General features: G+C 40.2%; 1 protein-coding gene across 5 annotated transcripts in view; it reads right to left on the reverse strand.

Annotated features, from left to right (window-relative positions):
* kif21b (kinesin family member 21B) overlaps positions 1 to 25975 on the reverse strand; it is a 79012-nt gene that overhangs the window by 16333 nt on the left and 36704 nt on the right. For 2 of the 5 annotated variants that reach the window (XM_044022886.1, XM_044022882.1), the window contains exons 5-28: positions 25301 to 25435; positions 24676 to 24855; positions 24020 to 24135; positions 22811 to 23006; positions 21691 to 21880; positions 21170 to 21233; positions 20800 to 21030; positions 19363 to 19495; positions 19129 to 19282; positions 18677 to 18865; positions 17955 to 18154; positions 17756 to 17863; positions 16511 to 16824; positions 15137 to 15320; positions 14496 to 14699; positions 14275 to 14376; positions 13069 to 13234; positions 12879 to 12939; positions 12660 to 12708; positions 9988 to 10226; positions 8613 to 8681; positions 8411 to 8521; positions 4239 to 4277; positions 35 to 171 (exon numbers count right to left, since the gene is read on the reverse strand). In XM_044022886.1, the coding sequence (XP_043878821.1) occupies positions 35 to 171; positions 4239 to 4277; positions 8411 to 8521; positions 8613 to 8681; positions 9988 to 10226; positions 12660 to 12708; positions 12879 to 12939; positions 13069 to 13234; positions 14275 to 14376; positions 14496 to 14699; positions 15137 to 15320; positions 16511 to 16824; positions 17756 to 17863; positions 17955 to 18154; positions 18677 to 18865; positions 19129 to 19282; positions 19363 to 19495; positions 20800 to 21030; positions 21170 to 21233; positions 21691 to 21880; positions 22811 to 23006; positions 24020 to 24135; positions 24676 to 24855; positions 25301 to 25435 (3571 nt within the window). The remainder of the gene's footprint in view (positions 1 to 34; positions 172 to 4238; positions 4278 to 8410; positions 8522 to 8612; positions 8682 to 9987; positions 10227 to 12659; positions 12709 to 12878; positions 12940 to 13068; positions 13235 to 14274; positions 14377 to 14495; positions 14700 to 15136; positions 15321 to 16510; positions 16825 to 17755; positions 17864 to 17954; positions 18155 to 18676; positions 18866 to 19128; positions 19283 to 19362; positions 19496 to 20799; positions 21031 to 21169; positions 21234 to 21690; positions 21881 to 22810; positions 23007 to 24019; positions 24136 to 24675; positions 24856 to 25300; positions 25436 to 25975) is intronic. The other 3 variants (XM_044022887.1, XM_044022885.1, XM_044022883.1) reach the window with 2 other exon arrangements.

Consider the following 25975-nt stretch of genomic DNA (forward strand, 5'->3'; position numbering starts at 1 on the left):
GCCACAAACGCAACAGCTAATATAGGGAATGTACCTTTAGATCCAGTGAACAGCAGCTCATCTGTAGCGTCCACACACAGGATGGGCTTCGAGTGGCCCTCGGCTACAGAAACACACTGCAGAGGCGCCGTCCGTCCTCCCTTCACACCACCAATGGGATTGATCACACCCCTACAGGTCACACACGGTCACACTCTTGTCAGTGCAAATCAGCACAGTATGAGTATGATTGCTTTCCACATCTCGCGCATAGACTGCATCTAAGAAATGGATGTAGTTTTCCAGTTCGGGAAGTAAGACGGGAAGTATCAGTTAGTGAATCCATTGGTTGTGAAAATAATTCCCTTTCAAAAGGTGGGTCAATGGGAAAATAAGCCAACTTCTCACTCTATTTTAAATATATGCGGATGAGTTAAGGGTCTCAAAATAGTCTTCTTCAATAGAATATGATGCCCATTTTCTAATTATGTTCCCTGTAAGAGGGAAACAGACAATTAAACACAGCACAAATGAGAGATTGACAGCTGGTATCATCCAGCAGGAGTCTGGTTTCAGGTGATTATCTGTGAACGTCTGGGTGTAAAAACCTGAATTTTGCTCATCTCAAGGCTTTAAAAACAGTGCTTGTTTTGCAACTGCATCCATTTCTTATACACAGTCTATGATCTCTACAGATCAACCACAACATAAAAAACGGTAACTGGTTTAATGCTGTGGCTGATTAGTTTATGTTCTTTCTGTAAGACACAGGGCTGAACACAAACATGCACACAAAAAAAAACACTGTCATTATACAGAGACAATACAAATTCATACAAACCTCCATGGATACAGTTACACACACGTGCATTTGTGCTTGCTCAAACACACACACACACAACACACTGTTGGTTTAAAACCCACCTGCTCCATCTCTCTGGGTTACCTCCACTTCCCCCTCCCCTTACATTTTGTTGTTGAATAGTCCAATTAAGGAACAACAACAGTAGTATAGTGCTTTTCCTATTGAACCTCTCTGTAACACACGCATGCACTCACAGCTTCTCCTATACAATGTGTACTCAATCTATCTTGCTGAATCTCTGCTGAACCGCCCCCCACCTCCATCCCCACCCTCAATCTATGTCCCATTGACAGGCCACATTCCCCCCAGTGCCCGGAGCAGTCAGCAGAGTGAGACAGAGCAGGGAGAGGGTGAGAAGAGGAGGGAGAAATGTGTGGAAATTGGTCCCTGGTGGGCTTCCTAATAACACAAGTGGTGGTTAGAGTGTGTGTGTGTGTGTGTGTGTGTGTGTGTGTGTGTGTGTGAGAGAGAGAGAGAGAAAGTGAGGTAGTGGATAAAAACTGAGGAAGAGCCAGAGGATGTGAAGAGGGTAAAAAAGAATCTGTGATTACACGCAAAACTTTGGACACTCTGCACAGAGTGAGCGAAATACAGAGGCGTGTGCTTGAAATCTGTCAAAGCTCCTTCTCTTTGTCTGCACACACTCTAATGTCACAGCACGACAACACAAAAATACACACGTCAAATCAAAAATTAAACACAGAAGCATCTTTTTATAGTGCCAAACAAAATCAAAACCGGCAAACTCAGCCAGTACAAAAAAAATAGAAGAAGACTGCATGCATGCCTGCCAAGTCTGACTAAAAAATAAAAAACATAACCGGATGTACAGAATAAGTAAAAAAAAAACAGTTTCAAAAAACCACAGCCTGGTTGACCGACTCCAAAGCAACCTGCAACTCAAAAATAAACTACACAGCACAGCATCATCACCACATGCAGCATCCACTCTCAGGTAATCAGGTGGAAGACGACTCTCAGTTCAGCACGTCTACAGCTGCATTGTGTGAAACCATGGAAAAGGGATTGTGGTCCATGGAGAAATGTTACAATTCAACAGATTATCAGCTACAGGCGAGCTGTGATGGCGGGTGTGACACGTGAAAACAGGATCGGTGCTGCACCCACTTTTAAGGTCCAGCGATGATTTAAAAACACGGTGCTGCTTTATGACAGGTTTATTAAACGGATTTTTACTAAATGGTGAAGAAAGAGGACCAGACAACATGAGAAAGGGAATTGGGTTGTGCTGTTTCACTTGAATGAACCTCATTACCCTCCAGGCTGTAAACCCAATTAATTTTGTCTAAAGACGATTCTGCTGGTTTTCATGGAAATTCGGTCCATCTTTTTTGCTGCCCTAGTGCTTAAATAACGACAGAGATGCATTACATTTTCATATAATTATTAGAGCCGTTTTAATGGAAACACTATAGACAATGTCAGCGTTACTCTGCAGTGTTAGAATTGTGTTTATTAAGACTAAGGTTTTCCTAAAAATAGCCTTAATCACACATGAAAAACAAAAGCCCACAAAATGCTGTGAAAGCATGCCAAGTCAACAGGTGGCGGTATAACTATAAATATAAACCCAATCAGAGGAGAGATTGACAAGATGTCACTACAAGTTCTGAAAGGCAAACAACAACAACAACAACAACAACAACAACAAAAAAACCCACCGACAGTACGTGTGGACAGGTCCATAGTGTCTATGTCTCAGTTTTTTCTCTAGTCTGTTTAATAAACTGTAAAATATTGCCCAGCGTAGCGCTCTAATGTTCAAAAGCAGAGCACTGCTCCAAATGGCTGTGATTATTCCCTTTCTATCAGAGTGAGGAAGATATCTTGATGTGTTTTCTACTAAATAAGAGTTGCTAATGGATGTTGTGGAGATCTGCGGATGGATGAAATTATGGACGTGGGTCAGTGTGTGCCCTCTGCAATACATGGGAATAACAGACAGGGTGTGATTCTGTTTGTGTGTTTGTGAGATACAGAAGCAGAGAGGACTGATAGGAAGGAGAACATTCTGTTTTCCATTACTATTTATACACTGGTAAGTCACAATATGAACCGTGTTCCTCCACTTTATGTCTATATACTACTTTCGGCTATACGGGCCCGGTTACAGTTTCCACATCGGCATGTGCACAAGGAGCCATTTGACGTAAATGTCACACATATTTCTATGGACTTAAAAATTCTCCCCGATTCATTCTACTCCACTTGTTGGTGTGCTGGTTTTTGGGTCAAAAGAGACAACAAAGAAGGCGGTAACCATGGAAACATGCGCTTGAGGTTTCATGAGGAAGTCCGCCAGTACTCATGTATCATGTACAACTTAGAACTAACAGAAAAAACAAGAAATCCCAAAATACAAATACTGGAACACTAGACTAACACTTGCGGAAATACAAGCAACTCTATGTGGACATGGTAAATTTGACCCAGCCCTCACTGGCTACTGGTGGTAGTTTTATCTATCTAACACCAATAACACCGGCATCAATGGAGAACTTTTCTCTATTGGTAACCTTCACATGGCCAGACGTGGTATTAACACCTGCCCCATGGTATTAAAAGTATTAAAAAGTGTGTTTGTCATGTGACCACTTGAGATTGGACCTGGCATTTCGCCCTGCTGCAAATAAGACAATGACCTTGTATCTGTTCACAGGGAGAAAATTGTATTTTTTGAGTTTTGTTCGACTGTACAGATGTGCCTACTGTCAGTGTGTTTGTGTGCTTCTCTGTGTGAGTGACAGGGAAAGAGAGAGAAAAAGAGAGTTAAACAAATGTCCACCCACACTGCTATAACAGGAGAACATACGATTTTAAGCAGTCGAAAAAGAAACTATGTGACAGTCAATGTTGACATTGTGGCATTGGCTACAAATGAATTAATGTTTCTGTTTTGGACTGACAGGAATGTGGCTACATGCGTCCTCAAACCACTTCTGGTGATGTGGTTTCTGTGATTTGATCTGACAACATATTCAGGATGGATTGGGCGTGTTCAGACCTGGATTTAACACAGCCAGGTGTGAATGGAATTTATCAATCCTGTCACTCAGATCAGTGACAATAACAGCTGTTTACTTCAGTCACAATTATTTTTTTTAATTATTTTTCAATCACAGCCTGTTAAAAAAAAGTGATGAGGTTCATCCAAACTTCTTTGCCAACAACTAACCCACACAGAAAAAAACATCACACAGCTGGAGCAGGACCATGTGTGGTTAAAACATGCACCACAACAACCCCACCCGCAGAGGGAGACAGAGGAGGAGGAGGCTGAAAGGCCGGGCGAGGCACTGAGCACTGGTGGAGATGAGAGGTGAGTAACCAGGCAAATGGGAAAAACAGAAAGTGACAGACATAGTTCCTCTACCTGAGCACCTCGGAGAGCGAGGAGTCGCTGTCATCCGACCTGGAGGCAGAAGAGGAGCAAGGAGAGGGAGGGGCGGGAAGAGGAGAGGGTTAAACACGATAAGGGAAGACAGAAGGGTTACTGGCAAGGGTTAAAGGAAGGAGTGACTAGAGGAAGGGTTTTAGATATAAAGCAGCGAGCAAATTGGCAGGAAAGTTCAGTCAACAATAAAGCTTGTTTGGTGATCATCGAGCTGTTTGCCATAGGATAAGCCTCTTCTCTGAGTTAACCACTGAACAGGCTGTATTCCTCAATCAATGTCTGCATATGTTTTCCTTGTTAAAGCAGGTTTAAAGTGGATCTGTTTAAAGAAACAACAAAGATGGCATCATGAGAAATATATGCTTATTCTTACAAAGAGTAAGAATCATGTCTGATTGTTCTGTATTAAAGGTCCAGTGTGTAACCTTTAGGGGGGTCTATTGGTACATATACTACCAAAATATGCTTGTTTGAGTGTTTAATCAATTAAAAAATATTTGGTTTTGGTTGCCTTTTATATGTACTTTTAGGCAAAGGCCTTGTTTTATGGAAGCTGCCATCTTATGATAATAATAATACATTTTAGTGCCTTTCAAAACACTCAAGGACACTTTACAGAGACTTATGCTGCTATATTTCTACATCAGCGTGAAAGGACAAACCTGACAGAACACACATTTTGAATTTTGAAAAGAAGAAAAGCTTATCAGAAACAATGTACTTTCTGGCATGCAAGGACCACTGCAGTTACAATCTGCAGTCTCATTCTTACACACTGGACATTCAATAAGAGCCAGCAGCCTATTAGCTTAACTTAGCATAAAGATTTGAAACAGCTAACATGTCTGCCTGTGAGCAACATGTAAACAAAATTGTATTTTTACAATTGGCATAAGTATTTATACACTTAGGTTGGGTATGTTTGCACAACCTGAATAAAACTTATCAATTACTGAACCAGTAGCCTAATAGGTTAGCTTAGCATAAAGATGAATGTGGAAACAGGGAGAAACAGCCAGCGTTGCCTATTAGCAGCATGTACAGTACACAAGAACATTGTTGGGTCATGTCTTTACATTGTTTTTACATAAACGGAATAAAAAGTTTAAATTAGTAAACCAGCACCATTTAGCTGAGTTCAGCTTAGCATTAAGACTTGACATGGGGAAACAGCTAGCATGTTGTCTATGTTTATGTACATGTTGTTGATAGGATACACAAAAACAAAATATGTACGACTAAAATGAGGTTGGGTATGCTCGCATAAACTGAATAATTAGTTTCAATTAGAAAACCAGCAGCATATAAGATTAGCGTAAATAATGGAAACAGGGGGAAACAGCCAACATGTCTGTCTATCACCAACATGTATACACATTCAATGTTATAGGACACGTCTTTTGCTTACACAAACTGAATACAAACTTTTAGTGAGCCAGCAGCCCATTAGCTTAGCTTAGTTTAGCATAATGATTGGATACAGCTAACATGTTGTCTGTGGGATGTATAAGCCATTATGCTAAGCTAACTGGCAGTGGTTTCATTTTCAGCATATGACATGACAGTGGCATTTACAAGAAATGTGTTTGAAAAAGTTTGTTTAAAAGGGGGGAAGAAAGTAAATGAAAGAAAAGGGGAAAACACACATGTCAATTCAACCACACACTAAAATGTCTACACTACACTTTTGTACTTAGACATGATAAGATCTCCTCTTCCTACATCATTCCAAGCTATAATTAGGGAATTAGTGCAGAGAGGGCACATGGATAAAAGCAAACCGGGTTAATAGAAGAGGAAATCCAGACACTTGGAAGATAAATGTGCCAATCAAACTCACAGATGAGAAAAAATGTGAAAAAACAATCCAGACCACACCCATACCTCCAAAATAGCTCAGAGGTAAAGGCTGATATGTGGGTGTAATGGCGCAATAAAAGTGTTATTATATTGTAAATATTTTATAGCCACTGGTTTGTCGCCATGGGAGCCAGCACTTTACACTCTGAACATGAAATAATAACACAAAAATTGTGCAGTATCTGTCTGGAGGGAGCAGCAGTGTTAAAGGGTGACAGAGGTTTGCCATTTCTCAGTATTTACTGCCAGCAATGCATGGTGGAATCTATTATCATACTGATAAATCTGACTTGCAAGACAAACTCCTTTTAAAAATTCATGTATTAAGATCTGGGATTCAAAGACGACAAGAAATCTCCTGTTTAAAATTAACTTTCCTCATTATCACCTGCCTTTAATTGTCAAAGGCTTGGCTCAGTGGACACTCTGTCTGCTTAAGTATGAATCTGTCAAAAAAGTAGAATGCATCCTCATATTCATAATAACAATAATCATAATAATAATGATAAAAATCATATTACTGCAGTTTAATGGGTTTGTGAACTTACAAAGATGTACCAGAGAACATCATTATTTCTGAGGAGAAAGCTTCTCTTTTGACATCCAATTATATGGGATTCATACAGAAAGGCTTTGTGATTATCTCTAATAAATCAGCTTCATTGGGCTGTGAGGTTTTCCTTGTCATGATGAATTAATTAGTATAGTTGGGTCAGATTGCAAGGACAATGAGCGTGGTGGTTTAATAAAACAAATGAATGCCTCGCACATTTGACGTCAAATGCAACAATGCAAATGTGTAGCAAAAAATCCTATTTAATCTTCCTACGTTCTGCAAAGACTTCTAATGTAAAACACCGTTCAACAAAATAAACATCCTCCCTCCCACTCGCTCACTGAGTCAATTTAAAATGGCTTCCAATGACAACAGCTACATGGAGGACGACAAGAGCCAACTAATTTACTACCACTGTTCCCAATAATGAGGACCCACAGGCTCCCCACACACATACACACACACACACACACACACACACACACACACACACACACTATACCAATACCAATATTCACACACACACATTTGCAAACACAACATCCTCACTAACAATTAGGGGTCAACTAAGCTGAGAAACATCCCTGAATAATAAATATTTTAAAAGACAATGACTAAATAGTGCTGCAGATAATGACTGACATTAACTGCTGACATTTATCAGAGAAGAAAGACGGAATTAATTATGACCAGAAAGGGAAAAGGCCAGTCACTTATTCTTTTATCTATGTTGTGACTCCATTTGACACAGTTGGACCAAATAACTAGAACACAATGAAAAAAAACATTTGAAACACACAAATTCAAGGGAACATCCCGAAAAACAAAGAAGAAATTACTATAAAATTCTTGTTATTATTGACTTCACTGAGACAACACAATATGAACACTATGGGATTTAGTGCACATCTGTATTGTATTGGATTGCATTTGGTTGTGGCTGGTGTAAACCTGAGCTGCCTACCACCTCATTTGTATTTGTTTACTAGTAGGTCCCATGTATGGATTAGAAGGTGCAATTACACCTTGTTGAGAGTGTTGCTAAATGTAGCTCTGAGTAGCCTGCAGTCACGGTTCGGATGATTACATCTCCTATGTCTCCTGAGGGTGTTTCACACCTGGATTCTGTGAATGTTGGCACCATCTGTTCCTGCAGGATGTGCACCACAGCACAAATAGTCTTTTTGTTTATGGTTATGGATCATATGAAGATAAACATTTGGAGTAATGTACTTTTAATTGACTCATCTTCTCCAGTGCTTTTAACCATACTGTCTATTAAATGAAATGGCAAATAATCGTGACCCACATCACAATATCAATCGTGACAAGAGCAAATTTGTGCATGATGTAGCAACAAATTTACAGACATGTATGTAGCACTTAATATTATTTTAAAATGAGTAAATAACCTATTTTATAACCTATTTTAAGGAATCCTTCATTTACAAAAGTATTAACTAAAGCCTTCCCCACACTAGAGGATAATTGGCCAGATATCAGTCCCACAGGAAGTGATTTGTTTTATGCCACAACTGACAAAGGTACGGAGGAAGCACAACTGCTGAGGTTGGCTCAAAGAAGCACCCATGAAACTTTTCAGAAGAGGATTCTAAAAAAGTTACGCACTGGAACATTAAATATAAGGAACAGAGAAAAAGTTCACATTTTTTCCAATACCAAAGGCACACTGTTGTTTGTGTGCACGTATGAGTCTGTGCAGGTGTTTACTCACTTGTCCAGAGCAGAACCTTGGGTTTGGTTGCTGGTAAGCCTTGAGAAGACATTGCGGTCGTTCCTTGTCCTCAGAGGAGGGGAGGAGGGGGGAGTGTAGCCATCAGTAGGCCTGACAAGAGACAAGAGGTTGAGGGAGGTTAAGGACGAGGGATTGCAACCCTTTGCTTACAAACCAGGTTGAATTTGAGTGTGACACGTACCTGTATGCACGGTCGTAAGATTTCCTTCTTGTTATTGGGGAAGTGTCATAACCTCGAGACTGTCTGGGACTGTAACACACACACACACACATGAAAACTAAGCATATTTTTAAGGGAGTGTATCCAACAATACATACACCGAAAGCAGACATACAAAGTTTGGCAAACTGTGAACATTTGGTATTTCTAGGCAACTACAGCAACCGACAGACTTTTGCTCTTTAAAAATGAAAACACACACGACCAGGCTTCAAAACATCCGAGGACTGATGCATATTTCAGTGATTTCTCCCTAAAGCAGTTTTATAACCTGAAAATGGCCGGCCTCCTGCCAGTCTCCAGTGGTTGTTGGCAAGAAAATGTGCAATAACATTAAGGAAACATCCATTGTTACTATAGAAATGGATGTTTCTCACTCCTTATGGTGTCTCTTGTGACATCCCAAGGGTCTATGGTAATGACATTATCCTCATGTTTTTATACTATCGTTTTATGAGCACACACATCCTGTGGATAAGGTTGTGTGACTGAGGACAAGAAGAGCCTTTTGTCCGTCATTTTTCTCTTCACAGGAGATGACAGACAAATACGTAGCAATACCACTGAAAATTGTGGGGGGAGTATCAATCAATCAATCAATCAATCAATCAATCAATGTCTCAGCTAAATAAGGTGGAGCGAGGTAAGGCAGAGTAAAAACTTAAAATAAATTCTTAAAATGACCTGCAGCCAATGAAGTTGCTATAAAATGGGGGGTGACGTGTTCACGCCTTGTTTAGTGCCTTGCCAGTATAGAGCCAATAGTCCGATAAGTCAGGAAAACAACAAAGAAGAGTCTATACGCACTTTTAAAAATGGCGGGAAGATTTGAAGAGCGTCTCTGCGGGAATTACATCAATCTATATGATGCTAATGGGACAACTTAAATTCAGTGCTTTCATTCCACTGCCACTGAATCTGCTTGCAGATAACCTCTTCAATGGTCGACATGTTTGCTGATGCCTGCAACCTGGTACTCAGCACTGCCCTCTAAAAGGAAGTATTGTGTCCATACTAGTGCAAAAGACGCACAGGGGTATGTAGGGTAGTGTATGTACATGTAACCACATGTACATGTGGTTAACTGATTTATACAGCATTTAAACTGAATCAATGGTGAAAATGGTGTAAAAGTTGCATAAATAAATGTCATCAGTAATAGAATAAGACAGTAAAATTCAGCCAAGAGTAATGGGTACATAGATAAAAGTAGGAAAAATGAATGTATAAATTTAATTTACATACTGTATAACCCCTTTAAGGATGGCTGGCCAGCTTCTTCTCAGAAATCATTATTTTTTTCACCACTTTAATTCCAATGTAGTTCATGACTCACAAAGTGTGTCCCCTGACAGGGAGACTGATGGTGCGGGACGCCCGGTCCCTGTGGTAGGGCAGGGGCAAACTGAGCGCCAGACTCCCCGTCAGTAAACTCAGACCATCCTCCTTGATGTCGGTCAGCGAGGCCAAAGATTTGGTGATGTGCTGCTGCTTGCCGCCTGATGAAGGATCCAGGACGGGACCCAAATACTCTGCAGACACAGCCTTCATCTGAGCCGACAGGCGAGGCTCCATCTGGGTGAAAAATGTTCATCAGTTGTTTTACCGAGCAACACAGACGAAGAAAATGAAATGACGGAGACGAGAGGAGTGGGAATTGGAAAGTGGAAAATAAAAAAATTTATTTAAATTGAATTTAATTAAGATGCAAAAGGAAATTAAGACACAGCCAGAAAACAGGGTTCCGCCGGGAAAAGGGTGAAGCGGAGATGGAAGCAGTAGAACAAAAAAAGAGGATTATTATGTGGAGTCAAACAAGGGCCAGATAATAGAAAAAAGGGTAAAAACTGTATAATGAACAGTAGATAAGGTATCGTGAGATACAGGAATAGAAGGATTTGTAATAATATCTAGGCTTCTTCCACAATTTTAAGTTTTTGCTTATACTGCCATCTTATGGTTGTTATTAGGAATAGCAACTAATCTGACAGGAAAGAGAAAATAAAGATATGCATTTACCTTATATTCTTTTATTTTTAGTTTTCCTTGTTTTTGTATTTCCCCTTGTTGATATAGAAGGTGTGATTTTCTGTCTTAATAGACTTTAAATGTTTAAATGCAATGTAGAAATAAAATGTAAAATGTGTGTGTGTGTGTGTATGTATGTATATATATACTGTATATATATATATATATATATATATATATATATATATATATATATATATATATACACATACATACACACACACACATATATACATATATACATACATACATTGGGTACGGAAAGTATTCAGACTTTACATTTTTCACTCTTTGTTTCATTTCATTCAAAAAAGTTAATTTTATTTCTCATTAACGTATACTCAGCACCACATCGTGACAGAAAAAAACCCAGAAATGTAGAAATTTTTGCAAATGTATTAAGAAAAGAAAAACTGAAATATCACACGGTCATAAGTATTCAGACCCTTTGCTCACAGCCATGAGTCTTCTTGGGAATGATGCAACAAGTTTTTCACACCTGGATTTGGGGATCCTCTGACATTCTTTCTTGCAGATCCTCCTCAGTTCTGTCAGATTGGTTGGTGAACGTTGGTGGACAGCCATTTTCAGGTCTCTCCAGAGATGCTCAATTGGTTTAGGTCAGGGCTCTGGCTGGGTCAGTCAATAATGGTCACATTATTTGTGACCAGTTGTTCCAAAGCCACTCCTTCGTTAATTTAGCTGTGTGCTTAGGGTCATTGTCTTGTTGGAAGGTGAACCTTTGGCCCAGTCTGAGATCCTGAGCACTCTGGAAGAGGTTTTCTTTTACTTCCAGGATATCTCTGTACTTGGCCACATTCATCTTTCCTTCAATTGCAACCAGACGTCCTGTCCCTGCAGCTGAAAAACACCCCCATAGCATGATGCTGCCACCACCATGTTTCACTGTTGGGATAGTATTGGGCAGGTGATGAGCAGTGCTTGGTTTTCTCCACACATTCCACTTAGAATTAACACCAAAAAGTTCCATCTTGGTCGCATCAGACCAGAGAATCTTATTTCTCACAGTCTGGGAGTCCTTCATGTGTTTTTTGGCAAACTCTATGCGGGCTTTTATATGTCTTGCGCTGAGGAGAGGCTTCCGTCAGGCCACTCTGCCATAAAGCCCCGACTGGTGGAGGGCTGCAGTGATAGTTGACTTTGTGGAACTTTCTCCCTACTGCATCTGCATCATCCAGCAAAGGGTCTGAATACTTATGACCATGTGATATTTCAGTTTTTCTTTTTTAATACATTTGCAAAAATTTCTGTTTTTTTTCTGTCAAGATGTGGTGCTGAGTGTACATTAATGAGAAATAAAATTAACTTTTTTGATTTTAGCAAATGGCTGCAATGAAACAAAGAGTGAAAAATTTAAAGGGGTCTGAATACTTTCCGTACCCACTGTATATATATATATATACACACACATATATGTATATGTATGTATATACATATATATGTATATATATATATATATATACATATAAATATATACATATATATGTGTATATATATATATATGTATATATATATATATATATATATATATATATATATATATATATATATATATATATATATATATATATATATATATATATACATATAAATATATATATACACTTTAAAAATCAAAGTCCAAAAAAAAACCCAAAAACCTGAAACACAAACAGGAAGTGGGCGTCTACTTCCTGCCATGCAGAAACATCTTTGCTTCCTTCTGCAGTCTGTGACAGTAACTTTTGTTGTTTGCCATAACCATAAATAAAGGCTACAACCACCTGTGTGACATTTAGAGTATAATTATTACTATAACTGTGTCAGATATTTATCAGGCTTGGATTAAATTATACAGGATGCATGTAGTGTTGTATTTAATCCATATTCTCTCAAACGCAGTTCAGTTTGAATAATAAAAATGTGGCCTGTGCCACACAGCAAAGTAACTGCACTTTTAATGCCATTCATTCACATTACCTTCATCTTGAAATCATCTTGGCTGTTGGATTCTTTCATTTGAGGGACGCTGCAGGAGAAGAGAGAAGAAGAAGAAGAAGATCAAATTGGTTGCTATTCATGTTTTTTAAGAATAAACCATGATTGGATCATTGCTTTGTGAGATTTAAAGTGACTACGACACAACTGTTTAAAGCTATTTAAAATAGTGTTGCCTGAACATGCAGACATCGGTTTCACCTGGTGTCAGAGGCTTGACTGAACTCAGACGGCTCCTCATCTGTGCTGGCGTAACCATTTTCTGAAAACACACAACATTTAAATGCCATAATACAACAGAGCAGACAATACAACAACCACAATTTCATAATCCTGACCCAGACTCTGTAAACAAGTGCTGTGTAATATAGTGATGATTAAAACTCCTCACCCTGCTGCACATTATGAAGGAGGGCCTGGAGTTCAGGGATGTACTCGGCTTTTTCTCGCAGGGCGTCGAGGATCATGTGATTGTGGGACGAGCCGATCATATCGGTCTGCCTCAGCTGTCCCTCCAGCAGTCGGATCTGAGCCTCTTTCTGCGCCACCTGTAAACTCTACACACACACACACGCACACACACACACACACACACACACAAACGTAATCCAAAGGTGTTTTTTTTCATCTTTAAACCAATTAGCACACATTCTATCGACATCTTGCAATACAATGAAACACCAGTAGATGACACTGCACCAGTATTCTGCACACCAGCACAGGACAGTAATAATCCTAACACCAAGTTTAGGTATTTGCAATATTGGTAAACATAAATAATATGATTTCTTTGTTTGAGCTGTGTTATGGCCAAAAATCTTTTTCAAGGCGAAATTGATAATTATCACAATAAAATGTCAGATAATTTAAAAAAGAAATGTTTTTACTCAATAGTTAAACTTGAATAAACTAGATAACTGTAATAATTATAAACTAATAAACAGAAGAATTAAGAAATTAGTCTCAAAGTGAATTTGCCCAATGCACAGATTGAACATTGTATTAATATATATGTATATATGCATATATGTATATATATATATATATATATATATATATATATACATATACATAAAACACTTATTAAAAACAAAATGTTACCATAAATATAGCTAATTAATTACTGCTCAACCCCCACACTACTCCATTTCCATTAATTAATACTTTTGCATCAATAATCACATTCTTTTTCACGACACCATGTAATTTGAAGATACAACACTAGATGGCACTGCATTACTACTCAATGTATCGTCACTTCACAAAGGAAAAACTGAGTTTAACTCCAAATAATGACAGTTGAACTATACTGAGAATAGAATAGAATAGAACAGAATAGACAGGTTTATTGTATAAAAAACAACAACTAAGGAGTGCTTCGCCTAGTGAGTTCATTAAAAAAAACTACAGCCACAGTCAGAGTTTTTAAAAAAGTCAGTGAACAACAAAACCCTGTCCTCCTCAAAGGCAGTGGATTTAGACAGGATTAATGAATAATAAATGATGAGAAGAGATAAGAGCTGCTGCACGGATATGTGCTGTCATCTTTTCACTTCTCCGTGGTTACAGTAGGTCAGTTGTTTGTCTGTAAACTCACCTTGTCTATCGACGCCTTCAGGAAATAGTCGAGCAGGCTGCGCGCTTCAGCCAAAGAGCAGGAGCTGATCACGACAGAGGTGTCGACCGAGTCCAGCTCATCCTGCAGGAAACAATAGAGACAACAACGAGTGAGGCTTCAGACTACAGTGACAATATATACTATGTGTGTGTGTGCGTATGTATACATACACATATATATATAGATATACATATATATACCTTGGTCTCCTCTATCTGAACAATGGTGGCCTGGCAGTCAGACAGACTGTCATTGATGTAGTCTATATTGGCGTTCAGCACCTCAATGTCCTCATTAATTTCCTGAAGAAGGCGGTCCTCTGCTTCTGGCCCCTCCCCGTCCGCCATAAGTACCTCCTGTTTATGTGAGAGCGCCTCCTGCTGGCCCGTCAGCTCCTCTCGCTTCTGACTCGACAGAAACACAAATGCATGCAGAGTCAGGATTTTACTGCCGACCACCTCACGGTGTGTGTTGGCTGCGTTGTATTAAAACACAGTATTATACATTACTTTAGAATAAGTTTGAAATACTTTCCGGATTTAAAACTGTAGTGGAAATTCAAACAATTGTCAATGAGTTCACACGGTGTTGATTCATGATGTTCTTCTGTGTTTCTCAGAATAGTGGCGTTTAAATCTCGAGTCGACGGCAACATTCCCGTGCTGCACACAGGAAGTGCCAATCCAACTTTATTTGTAAAGCACTTTAAAACAACCACAGTGAACCAAAGTGCTGTACAGAATAATAAATAAAAGACACAGTAAATAGAAGCCCACAAAAGGCGATAAGATACATCTGAAAAACAACTAAAATAAATGAGAAGACACAGCGTTGTTCCTACCTTGATGAGTCGATTCATGTCTAACTCTACGTTGGAGATGGTCATCCTCTGCATGACTATGTCCATAATGCGACGCTCGAGGGTTTGCCACTTCTGTCGGGCCGACTTGGAGAAGCTAATGGTTCTGGCTGCTGTTCCGATGCCGCCCAGGCCAGCTGGCTTCCTCGGTATCTTCTTCCTGTTTCTGGGAAGACGGGAAGAAATGGGAGAGGTGATGAGAGATGGAAATCACCAGCCACTACCTCCAGTGAACTTTTTTTTGTAAGAAGACGACGATACAAAGGCTATAGTCAACCTTTAGGCTGAAGTAACTCATATCTGTTTTCCATGAACATGAACTTAAATCAGATTTTTATGTATTGACACAGAAATATGATCGTTAATACACATTTTCCAATCGGATTTTTGTCACAGGAGCATGAAAGTGAGAGCGCTCATATCAGAGTCCAGGCGGGTTCTGTGCTGCACATTGGTACAAAGTACAATGTAGTACACACTACATGGACAAATGCAGTTTATCATTAATGTCATTTATCATTTTTAGTATTTTAAATACAATGATTACATTGAAGCATAAATGACGTGGAAATATAAATAGTATGTGAAGCAAAATGTCTTGGTGTATTACTTAAACAGGAAATAACAATATACTAGCAAGGCTAAATAGCTGTTAAACAAAAGTGTGTTGTATATATATATATATATATATATATATATATATATATATATATGTGGAAGCACGTATAAATCTTAGGCTTTTATACAACAAGGATTACTAAATCACTCATGGCTACGACAACAACACAAACATTATGACAAACGTTATCAGATTGTCTCTGGATTTCGGGCAGAGGCTCATGTGTTTTGATGCGTGTTGAAGGGTGAAAGAAATGGAGCCTTTGCAATTCTTCCAGACTACAGTTTTACCTCTGTTTACAAACGTATCTGCGTGCAATAGTCATACACCTAAAATCGTACAATGCCTGACCATTCAGGTACATGCACTTGTGAACAGTAAGTTAATTGTCCTCTTTGCAGATGCTTGTGAGTTTTGAGTAGCATCACTAATGAGAAACAGCAAATGTGAAAAGTTAGAGAAAAGAATTGTTTTCACAGACCAACAATGGGGGGAAACTGAAATAGAAAGTGTGTACTGAAATGGAAACAGAGCTTTTTGTCATAGAAAGAGAACTGAAGTAAATGTGTAATTGTTTTCAAACGTCTCCCCTTTTTTATACTTCCTCACTAAAACAAAAACAGAGCCAGCCAAGTTTAGAACTTCTACAGTGTTGGGGCTTTAAAATGCCAGAGTTCTGTGGACATCAGCTGTATCCTGAGCAGAATTGGTGCATTTTGAAAGCGGTATTTTCTCACCCAATGATTCTGGTTCCCTCCATGCTTCCCTCACTTTCTCCCATGTTTCCAAACATATTCTTGTTGTTCCACTGTCTCACGAGCCCGCTCACAGTCCTCGCAGAGTCCGGTTCGGAGCTGCTCGCCGTCGTGCTGCCTGAAAACTCGGCTCCGGAGTCTGAGACCGGTGGAGAGTTGTTCCATCGGGCCACGCGTCCAGCCACGCGGTCCGACATGGGTTTGGCCAGGCGGCGCAGCGCCGTCACCTCCTGGGTTTTCCTGCGCAGCACCAGCTCCTGCTGCCGCTTCTGAGACTCCAGCGCTCGAATCTGATACTGGTGGACAAGAGGAAGAGAGAGACACACGCAGTTCTTTAAAAGGGTCACTGCTGAGTCTACTTCATCTGCATATCATCACATGATTGATTAGATATTGATTGATTAGAGAGTTTTTTGGGACAACAGGCACTGATCATTAAGTTAATACTTTTGCTGAAAGAGTAAATGGAAGGATGACAAATTTAATTGCAAGTTTAAATGCTTTCATGATGAAAAATAAAATGGTCCACATTGTGACTCATTACATTTGCAGTCTGCATATTTAAGCATTTTTATTTTTTATTGGTGTTTTTGCACACAAATAGCATAAAATAAAGTGTGTGTGTGGGGGGGGAGAATTACATTAAATCTTGCCAATTTCAAGAAGCCAAATCTTCACAAAGAAAAACTAGGGAAAATCATATTTTTCATTTCAACTGATGCAGTGATTTTGACCAGTAAATTTTACATAATTCTTCAAGTACAGCGAGATTTTCACGACAGATTAAACCGTTGCGTATAATTTGACTCATAATGTCCATCTCCCACTGTAAACTGTAAATATACAGCATATAGTAGTCATTTTTATTATGACTTATGGACACCAGTGTTATTGACAGCTGGTACTGTCCTGGTGGCAGGCGACTGCAAAAACTGTCATGGCACCAGTCACATCGCAAATCTCCACGTTCCAAAACAGAATTTTATTTTGTAACAGGAGTCAATTACCCTGACCCAGTAAACACACACACACACACATGTTTGCACAGCATTCAAAGTGAGGACGCTCTTAGACATAATGAATTCCAGAGGTCCTTACCCTAACTTTCACCATCACAACTAATTCTAAACCAGGTCTTAACTGAAAAAGCCCTTTAAAGATGTGAGGACCATCCAAAATGTCCTCACTTTCCCAAAATGTCCTCACTCGCAACACACACAGACTGACCTCTTGCCGTCGATGCTCCTTCTTGAGTTGAGAAATCTCACGGTTCCTCTTGGCCTCCACCATCCTCCTCCTCTGCTGCTCCTCCTTCATCTGCTTCATCAGTGCCACCTTTAAAAACACACACACACAGTAGCAGCATTAGCCTTTTCATGTTTTCCTCAACACTCAGATTCTCGTCTCTGTCTCCACACCCTTTCACCTTGGCTTTCTTCATCTCGTTGACCTCGCCCTGGAGTTTCTTCAGCTCCCGTTCGTACCTCCCCTGGTTCTTGAGGAGACGCGCGTGCTCCTTCTGTGCCGTCTGGAGCTTCAGCAGGTCGCGGTTCATCTCCTTGAGACGTTTCTCGTACTCCTGCTTGATCCGGCTCGCCTTCTCCTCCGTGTAGTTCTCCATGGACACTGTGTGGCAATGTGGTGATGGAGATGACGTTTTTCAGGAAACGTTATATCAACAGTGTCGATATTTTTAACAGAAGATTCAAGATTTAACTTTGTAGTAGCCTGTTTTACTGTTGGGTATGTCACAGTGTTTTAGTTTCCTATCACTTCCTCTTCCATTTACTTTTGATATATTGTATTTACTTATTTTAAATACACTTATAATTTATTACGAGGACTTTATTAATGTTTTTTTTTTTTCATTTATTCACATACAACACTGTTTCCAGTGGTATCGCCATGTAAAATAGCATTTCCTCAACATTTTTAATTATTGATTCTGGCTTTAATGCGTTTGCTGATATTTATGTGCCTGTGTGAGTGCTTTTATGAGAAACACTTTGTTATTGTGCATACAAAAAACGCTTCATCTGATCTGATTTGATTAGACAACACTTATTATTACTTTAGTGCTGATCATCCATCCAACTTGTTTTGTTACTCCCAACAATATCTATGGACTATAAATCCCATGGTGCTCACTGAGGTTCTGCAGCACTCGGTCTCTCTCCAGCTGAGTGTCTCTGATCTTGTTCTGCAGCAGGATGAGCTTCTCCTCGTACTGCAGCTTCAGCATCAGCAGCCTCCGCTGACTGTTCTCCAGCTCGTCGATCAGCTTCTGTTTGATCTCGATCTCGCAGGTCAGGTCAGCGAGGTCTGCCTGGAAGTTAGCTGCGGGTTGACGGACAAAGGTCAGAAACACATTCTTTTTGTATTTGTGTATAAATGTCAACACAACCTCAGCCACACTCACACAAAAACACACACACGTCCGTGTTTCAATCTTCCTGACATCGGGTTTAAATTGAGTCATGTTTCTTTTAAAAGGTTCAAACGATTCTTGACAGGAAGTGACATAAATCAAGCCTGACAAAAAACAGAGGTCTGGTGTGTGTGAGTGTGCGTGTGTGTGGTTGCAGCTGTCAGAGACTTACCTTTCTCATCAGAGTCAGAGTCAGAATCCACCAGGCTCTCGTCGCTGTCAAACTCGTCATCCTCCTCCCTGCCCTCCTCCTCGTCCTCCCCCTCGTCCTCCTCACAGCCACTCTCCTCCTGCAGCGGAGACATGATGTCCTGCACATACAAACGCTGACATGAGACTTGATAAAATCTGACAGTTTTGATCATGGCCAACATTTACTCCCACGTTCACAAATTTGCAGCATTACCTCGGCGTAATTGTCGTCTGAATCGATCTCTCCATTCTGTACGTTTTGTCCATTTTCTCCGATCTGTCCATTCTCTCCATTCTCGTGCATGTGCAGCTTCACACGCTTCTTCAGGCCTTTCTCCAACTCCGGACTGTCAGAGGAGAAAAATAACAGTTAAGCCACAGCAGCACATCACTGTTGAAGCTATTTAAATTCATCCTGTTTTACTTTTTGTTTCCCTTAAACAACTTAAAATAACCAAAATCCAGATCCGATCCTACTGCATGTGATCACAGGAAACACATCCAGGACACATTTCAATGCTAGGCGTGAACAGTCAAACTTCACTCTGGGATCAGATCCCTCAGGACAGATGTTGACACCTGGATTAACCATGGCCTCTTTCTCCTTTAAGTGAAAATACTCACACTCCTCACATCCACCATTAAGGCTTTGGGAGTGTTGCCAAGCTCTCGGTAATATCAACCCTCTGAAGTCGTTAGGACCGCTTCATCTGCTCATATACTGTACATACATCTTGCCCTTTTAGCTCTTTATGTTTTATTACCACCTTCATTCTTCTTCTTGTGTTCCCTCATTTACTTCCATCTTTATCCCATTAAACCTAAATAAGTGTGTTAGGCTGCGCTCTGCTCCCTCATGACCCACTGGACCACTTTTTGTGTCCAAGCCAGCATTACTACTGAGCACTGGCTGCATCCCAATCCTGTATAGAACTTTGCCCCAAAACCCTAATTGACTTGTGATGTGCCACTTAAAGCTGCAGTGCATAAGATATGGTGAGTTTTGTTGTTGTTGTTGTTATTCTGCTCAAGCGAAACAGTCAGACCTGACTGAGGGAGCATTTGTGTGTATACAGCTGCAGCACAGGGGTGGGCGGGGACAAGAAGTGTTTATCCTGTCAAACACAAAGCGTTTTTTTTTTGTGCAAGAGAATTCACTTATGAGACTTCCTGTGGATGCTTTTTTGTGTTTTCAGTCATTCTACAACTTGTTTATCTCGCTTTACTAGCACAATGTTTATGTGCAGCTCGGGAATGTCACCAGACAAGACGAGATCTATACACTGCTACACCGAGGAGCACAGACGTTTGTGTGGAGCCGAAAGGCTGACTCATTTCACAATGCTTTGAATCAATATGTCTTGTTTGCATTTAAAAGGTTGCAAACAACAGTGTTAAGCACAAGGCAACAATACTATGCTCAATATATTATTGCAATATTTAAAAACATTGTGATATACTGCTGAAGATTGCAATATTTCCTGAAAATGATTCTCCAACAAATATGTTCAACCTAAAAATCTTTGTGATACTATGTTTTTTGGATTTTTCCTTATAAAGGCTATGTGGGAGTAAAACGTACATAAATGTTTGTAGATATGAACCATTTGGTAACTGAAGTAACATCTTGTATGTGCACTCCTCTCCTCACCTCATCCTCCTCTGCCTCCTTTCCTTCTTCTTCAGCCTCTCGATGTCCAGCTTGGCTCGGCGTAACACGTCAGTCATCTCGGCCTCCATGGACACCGGGGCAGGAGAGGAGCCAGGCGGGTGTCCCGGTGCAGGGCTGAGGGTGGAGGAGGAGAACTGAGGGCGGGAAGAAAGACGGACCGCCTGCCGTCGCAACGACTCGTTCATGGCCTCGCTCTCGAGAAGTTTGGTTCTGACAGAGGGAGCGGAAATGTGACAAGATCAGAGATTTAAACAGACATAAAATGTCTATCTAATACCAACAAGAACATTTGACACACATATAACAAATAAATATCAGTTATTTGTTAAATTTGTTTTTGAATTCTTACCTGAGTTCTTCAACCTCTCGGATGTAGTTCTGGATTAGAGCCCCAATCTCCTCATTGCCCTCACCTAGAGGTCAGAGGTCAAAAGAAGATCAGGTCAGAAAAAAGTACTTTGTGAAGTAAGAATGCAGTACTGGCAAAAACGTTATTTTTTTTATTTTTAACACATGAAAAATAAAAAACAATTTGTGTCTGTTACTTTCTTTCATTCATTATTTTAAGTGGTGGAAACTATGGCTTAATTTTTACGGTGTATATTTTATCCTTCTGTATTTTTTTTTTATATTTTATGAATATCATACTTTGTGTCTGTAAATGTTACTCTTATATGTTAGTGTCTGTCTGTAACCCTATCATATGTGCGGCTGCCTGTCTCAGCCAGGACCCTCTTGTAAACAACATTTTGACACTTTCCTAATTTTAAATAAACATTATGACAATATTAAATACATGAGGAACTTATAAAATGACTGTCATCTTGATGGTTAATACATGTAAAATAATGACAGATCTCCATCACGTACTTGACTTGGTCAGCAGGTTGCTGACCTCGTTGGCCAGCAGGTGTGTCACACGCGTGTTGAGGTGGTCTATGGTCTCCTGCATGGCCTTGACCCTGAGACGCAGTGTGTCACTTTCTCTCTGCAGCATGGTGTTCTCCTGATAGAGGTCACTGAGCCCCTCTGAACCGTCCTCACATGCGACGCGTTTCCCCTGCACAGACAAGCAAACGGCGTGAATAACAACAGCCAGGACACTGAACACACAGAGCTGTTTTTTTAAATCTGTGCTCTTACATAGAACTGGATGCTGCATTCCAACAGAAACACATCGCTGTTGTTTATAATCAGCTGGTGATTTGGTGGCTCTACAATAACTAGTGTTGTGTTCTGAATGATGAATAACGATAAAACAATCCTGTTGTGTCAGCTTCCAAACAGAAAGTCACTATTTACTCCAGTCACAGCTCCAACACTCCAACACACCATTATCTCCAGTCACATTACATGGAGGTCAGCCCATTTCCTCATCACAGTCATATGTTAACTCCCCACTAGTAACCATGGTAACCCTCTTATATTACATCAGAAAACGATGATCTAGGGGAAATAATTGCTCATCTCTTGTTTCCCCAAATGCCAAAGATGATGTACATGTTAACTTTACAGAAATCCTTGCACTTTTCTCCCATTTCTTGGATGGATGCAGCAATCTCTCCACTTATGTCTCCTCACAATGCTTAAATTGAAACGCCTGTTTAGATTTTAAACCATTTTGAATCCCTCAGGACTAAATAATAAAACAACTTCTACAATGTAAATTGAAGCAGAATTCTTTTAGCAAGAGTCGCTCCCTGGTTCTGTCTCGTCTCTTCAGTCTCATCCTCTCTCAGTTTTTTTTTTTATGTATTGCCATCTTGTTTTGTTCCAATTCAACTTCTTGTAGCCAGTTACTATCTTCAGTTTCATCCATCTTTCATCCCTCTCTTACAGACTCATTGCATCACTTACACTGACAGCCATGTCATTGCTCTCCTCTTCAAACCGTCACTTTTCATTCCTCTCCCCTTCATTCACACCTCACTCTCTTTTCACCTCCTCCATATCTTTATTATTTCTTTTTGCATTTCTCTGCCTCTCTCACCGCCTTGTACTCCATCAGCTCCAGCTGAAGTCGGGCTATCTCAGCGCGAAGGGTGTTGATCTGCTGGCTGGTCTTGTCCTGGTTCACCACCACCTTGTTCTTGATGTTTCGGGCACGGTTGGCGTACTTCAGCGTGTTCAGGGTCTCCATGAAGTCCCGGTCTGAAGGACTGACACAGGCTATCATCACCGTGCGACTGGAGTGGAAGAAGAAAGAAATTGGTAATAAGTGACTCATGACTGCAGAAGATATGTGTGTATGTTTTAGGGTTGTCACCTTTTAACGAGAAATTGAATATCCGTTCAACCTTAAAAACCCTCTTTTAAGTAAAAATATCCAGCCCAGAAGGGTACCAGACCATTTGAGGTAATTACTGTGTGAGCCAGCAGAGGGCACTGTGAGCACAGGTTAGCCTTGGAGCCACGCTTGACCCATTAGAAGAATATGACAGTGATGTTTATGGCTACAACTAACGATTACATAATTGATTATTCCGTGGATTATTTTCATGATTAGTCGAGCAGTTGTTTGGTCCATAAAATGTCAGAAAATGTTGACCAATGTTTACCAAACCTGAAAATGATGATGTTCTTAAATGGCTGGTTTTGTCCACAAAACAAAATAATTCAGTTTTAATGATGTATTTGTTAAATGGAGCAAAAGAAACCAGCAAATATCCACGTTTAAGAAGCTGCATAATCAGAATGCTTGTTTTAATGATTGAAAAAAAAAAACTCAATGTTCAAAATAGTTGACGATTAATTTAGTAATGGATTAATAATTGAATAATCTTGTTTGGTGATGAAAATGGAGGACACGAGGAAGCTAATTCATCCTCCTGAGCAGACCATCGCGACACCAAAGCATCTGATAAACGGTGTGTGTGGAAGTGTTTCGAACAAATAACAAAGTAAGGAACAAATCTGCTGACTCATATTGTAGCTTAGCCGTTAGCTTTACCCAAGGGAGGCAATGGAGGATGCACCACGTACAAGCAGCTCAACAGGAGTTCAAGCTAGCATGACTAAGGGTAAAAGTAGTACGAAATAGTGATGTTTGTGTGTGTGTGTGTGTGTGTGGACAGGGGGAATATCCAAATAATTTTGAAGGTACGTTGTGTGTGTCATTGACTTTTTGGAAAAGGTGAAAGCCCTAGTAAGTGTTTATGTGTATGTATGTGTATGTGCATGTGTATGTATGCTAACATACCTGTTGCCTCCTAAAGAATCCTGCAGTAGACGCGTGAGTTTGGAGTCTCTGTATGGAACATGTCCGCTCTTCTTACTCTGATCTCCTAAAGCACTGATCACATTTCCCAGGGCCAGCTATGACACACACACACACACACACACACGCACACACAACAATATATTCACAGAACTGATTACAAACATGCTAACATTTTTAACAGCAGTGCATGTAAGTACAGTATTAAATATGAGTTCTTCTCAGGACAATCCATTCATTTTGACAGCCTAAACAAAGGCATAGTCCCTGAACCTAAACGTAACCCTAACGTTAACCTAACCCCAATTCAAATCTTAAGTCTTAAACTTAACCAGTTCATAAGAAATCTTCAGGTTCTGCCTCATTAGGACCGGGGTTTGATCTACCTGACGACTGCTGGTCCTAAAGTGCCATTTGAAGCTTTTACAAAGACATAATTCTCCTCTGTAACAAATATTCTTCTCCCCTAACGCAGAAAATAAACATCCCACATCAGATTTTACATTTTTATCTGTCCAATAGCCGATCGAGTGATTTTTACCAGTATCGGACCAATATTGAGTATCTTATGGGCTCATCCCTATAACAAATACAATTACACACACACACATAGACGTGTCCTCTCTTGTCTGTCTCACCAGTCCACAGTTGATAGAGATCCCCTCCCTGGCTCTCTCTCCTGTGGCTCCTGTGCGTTTCAGCCTCTCAGATCCAGCCAGGTCCACAAAATGAAACTTGGCCATCAGCGTCTCGTACTCCGGCTGAGCGATGGGGTTGGATTCCACACCGTTCACCTCCCCGTTCTCCCCTCCTCCATTCTGTGAGCATGGCAAGATAAATGACGATGCTACAAATATTCAGAATTTTTTTCTCATTTTTCCCCCCAAAATATACACATTTCTTTTCACATTCCAAACACAGCAGCGGTGACCGCTCTAAGACAGCAAACGGAAGCTCAGCTTCCTCTAAAATGTCATCAAATATGTACTGTGATGTATTTACATGTCAATACTAAATGTGCATTTACAACACGATTAGAATGTGTCACTAGTGTGTGACTTGCTTGGCGATATTGTATAAATATAATTATCTTGTTTCCCGGTTCTAGTTGTTCCTTTGTGTATCATTTATGCTGGTTGCTGGTTATTTATGTATAAATAACCAGGGCTGAAATGAGCTTTCCCTGTTTGAAAGACCAGCAACCTCCACTGAAACACAGGTAGCTGCAAACCTCACCCGTCCACACCCTGACCCCACTCTCACCATGAGCAGCTGCTGGCAGACTCTCATCTGACACAGGTAGATGGTGAAGATGGCGTGCGAGCGGGAGCTCTGAGCGTTCATCTGTGTGCTGGCCGTGGTGCGGGACAGAGCGCCGAGCTTCAGACACTGCAGCAGCTGCAGGAAAACACACACCGGACATTTGATCATGACTTAACATGAAATGAACTAAAGAAAAAGAAATAACCTAATAACTGATCTTTGAGAGGAAACCACTTTTTTTTTTGCATGACTCCAGACTTTTGACAAACACAATTTGAGCCACTCTTTCAAAAAGCTGCCAACAGCAACATCTTTACATTTTCCTTCCACTGTTTGATTTCCTTTCCCTTCTTGCCGTCTCTCCCCCGTGACTATATCACCTCCACATGATGTGTCTCACAGGAGTTCACGTCTGTCTTCACAAGGCTAATTTCCACTTCGTTTCAGCTTCTAATTCAAAATTCAAATTCTTTTTTAGCTTTGAAAGGAAATGGTCTGTATATTCTAGCCTTAATGACCACTCAAAGCTGCTTTACGTTACAGTTTCCGTCATTCACATATACATATATATACTGTAAATACATTCAAATGCTGTCAGCACAGCTGTCAGGAGAAACTTAAAGTAGCAGCACAGGGACACATCTGCATGTAGACTAGTAACAGCCCAGATCTTAA

The sequence above is a fragment of the Solea senegalensis genome, linkage group LG4 (assembly GCF_019176455.1).
Source record: "Solea senegalensis isolate Sse05_10M linkage group LG4, IFAPA_SoseM_1, whole genome shotgun sequence".
NCBI classification, from domain to species: Eukaryota; Metazoa; Chordata; class Actinopteri; order Pleuronectiformes; family Soleidae; genus Solea; species Solea senegalensis.